Source organism: Frankliniella occidentalis, unplaced genomic scaffold (genome assembly GCF_000697945.3).
Source record: "Frankliniella occidentalis isolate FOCC.00 unplaced genomic scaffold, Focc_3.1 Scaffold25, whole genome shotgun sequence".
Lineage (NCBI taxonomy): Eukaryota > Metazoa > Arthropoda > Insecta > Thysanoptera > Thripidae > Frankliniella > Frankliniella occidentalis.
In genome coordinates this window covers 2,165,584-2,167,900 of record NW_026267155.1, presented here as the reverse complement: position 1 = coordinate 2,167,900, position 2,317 = coordinate 2,165,584, and the positions used below count along the sequence as shown (strand labels likewise).

Sequence of the window (2,317 nt, the reverse complement as noted above, 5' to 3'; positions counted from 1 at the left end):
GTGGGGTTAGTGTGGGGGGTAACATACGGGGGGGGTGCCTGGGCTAGCAGAGGGAAATGGGAAGAAGGGGGAGTGGGGCATGGAGAGTTTTCCCCCGCCGCTTTTAGTAATGGTGAGTGGTGAGGACGTGTATTCCACCAACAGCAGACGACCCCCCCCCCTCCCCCCTTCAGGTCTGAGCACCGCGCTCCCCGCAATCGGTTGGCAGTAATGCCCTTACGTGGCGGACTACAGAAAAAAAATGGAGGAGATATTACCGTGTGTCCAAATTCATTTTCTATGGAGTGTTACCCGAGTATCCTTTTCCCATCGGTGGTAGTGCACTGCAAAAATAACTTCTGGCCGCCCCGCAGGCGGATGCTGTGAGGTAATGACATAAATATTAACAGAATAAGCGTACGTCTCGCACATATTTTCATTCTAAAATATATTTTCTTTTTGTAAAATTATGTCGTTTTTTAATATTTTTGTTTTTTTACTTGGTTACACTTGATAGAAGAAGAGTCAATTCCCTCCCATCCTCTTGGACAGGGATGGCTGACGGGAATATCGATATCAATAATACGAACGAATAAGGCAGTGCGGGGAAATCATTTCCTCGGGGAAAGTGGTAACTCTTCTGCTGCTGCTGCAAGTACTTATGCAAAGGCGGTGCGGCGCGGGCCCCCCAGGGGGCGTGGCGGGGTGGGGCGGGGAGCAGCCTCGTACTTGTGATTTGTGTGTAGCGCTTCCAGCTTATTTCATTTTGAATGCGTGTCGTTCGTAATCAGGTGGGAGGAGAAGGAGGAGAGGAGAAGGAGGAGGAGGAGGGAGGCGGATGGGAGGAGCAGAGCGAGGGCGGCGTGTGAAATAGGAAAATGGTCGATGGGGTGGAAAGGGCGATGGGGTTGTGAAATAGGGGTGCGCATAGCGCTGGAGAGAGGGGGGGCGGGGCAGGAATACAAGCTCTGGAGGCGGCCCGGGTGGAGGGTCGGTCCATGTCAGACATCGTGGTGGCGGAATACAGAATGCCTGCGCGCGAGTCAGCTGCTGCTGCGCGGTAGTGTCCTACTTTGGGGGCGGAGCAGCACGCTGGACCCCCGCGCCGCCCCCGCGCCGCCCCCGCGCCGCCCCCGCGCCGCACAGCTGCGCGGACCCGCCGGAGAAATATGTCCGGCCGCCCGGGATAAAGGCGGCGGAAGTATCCTTCGGAAGGCGGCGGAAGAAAAGTATCCTATGGTGGGTGGGGGAAGTATCCTTCAGATGGCGGATGAAGTATCATTCGGAGGACGGGAAAGTATCCTTTAGAAGGTGGGGGAGTATCCTTCAGAGAGTTAGGGAGAAGTATCTTTCGAAAAGCAGGGGAAATATTCTTGCATGGCGGAGGATACATCATTTTAATTTTGGTTCAAAGTTACGACAGTTTTCCACATAATGCTGGCGGCATTTTCATCTAGCAACCTGTGTGTGTCCGGTATTCTTGCTAATAATAACTAACAAGTTGTGTTGTGTTTTTGTTGCAGCTCTTCTCACCTGCGCTGGCATCGCGGTGTACCCGATGGGCTGGGACAACCGGGAGGTTCGGGAGAGCTGTGGGCCCGAAGCGCAGGCCTACCGGTTAGGTAAGCATCAGCGCCGATCTATCTATCTATCTATCTATCTATCTATCTATCTATCTATCTATCTATCTATATACGCTGTCACCACCGTTTGCTTGCACCGTTCGCGCCGCCACCTCTGCAGTGTGAACTTAGCGTGCAGCGCTGTCGGTGGGGCGGGGTGTCGCAGGCCAGGAACACCCTGGAAGGTCCCCACGGTCCCGGCCCAACTTGCTCCCCGACGCAAACTCTCCGACCGCCACACCACCGATACTGTACCGAACCGCTGCACTACTCGGGCGGGCTTAGCGTTCGCGCCGCAGCCCGCAGCGCCGGACCCGACACCGCACGACTCGAGGCCCTACTATAACGACCTATAATCCCAATCCCCCACCCTCTGCCAGTGCTAGCCGAATATTCTGTGTGTTGTTCAGTATTTATCGGAATAAATAACAAAAAAATAAAAACAATTACGGCATAAATTACTTTATAACGGACCTCGTTAGAGCCTATCGTTCTCGGTTTCGATAGGAATTTCCCTGTCGGACTGCAAAGGCGCGCATCTTCATTAACTTTGCTAAAATTCTTTACGTACCCTCGCAAGAGCGGCCGCGTCTCTTTCTCTTTTTTCTGCCGTCAGTAGTCGCTGCCTTAGATGGTACTTCCCTGCTTTATTATTCTCTCTCTCTCTCTCTCTCCCTCCATCTCTTTCTCTCTCTCTCTCTCTCTCTCTCTCTCTC

At 53.4% G+C, this 2,317-nt stretch overlaps 1 protein-coding gene across 1 annotated transcript in view; it reads left to right on the top strand.

Annotated features, from left to right (window-relative positions):
• LOC113213173 (LHFPL tetraspan subfamily member 6 protein-like) overlaps positions 1-2,317 on the top strand; it is a gene marked incomplete at its 5' end in the record, with an annotated part of 44,751 nt that overhangs the window by 16,177 nt on the left and 26,257 nt on the right. The window contains 1 exon segment of the mRNA XM_052265272.1: positions 1,503-1,601. Within this exon segment, the coding sequence (XP_052121232.1) occupies positions 1,503-1,601 (99 nt within the window).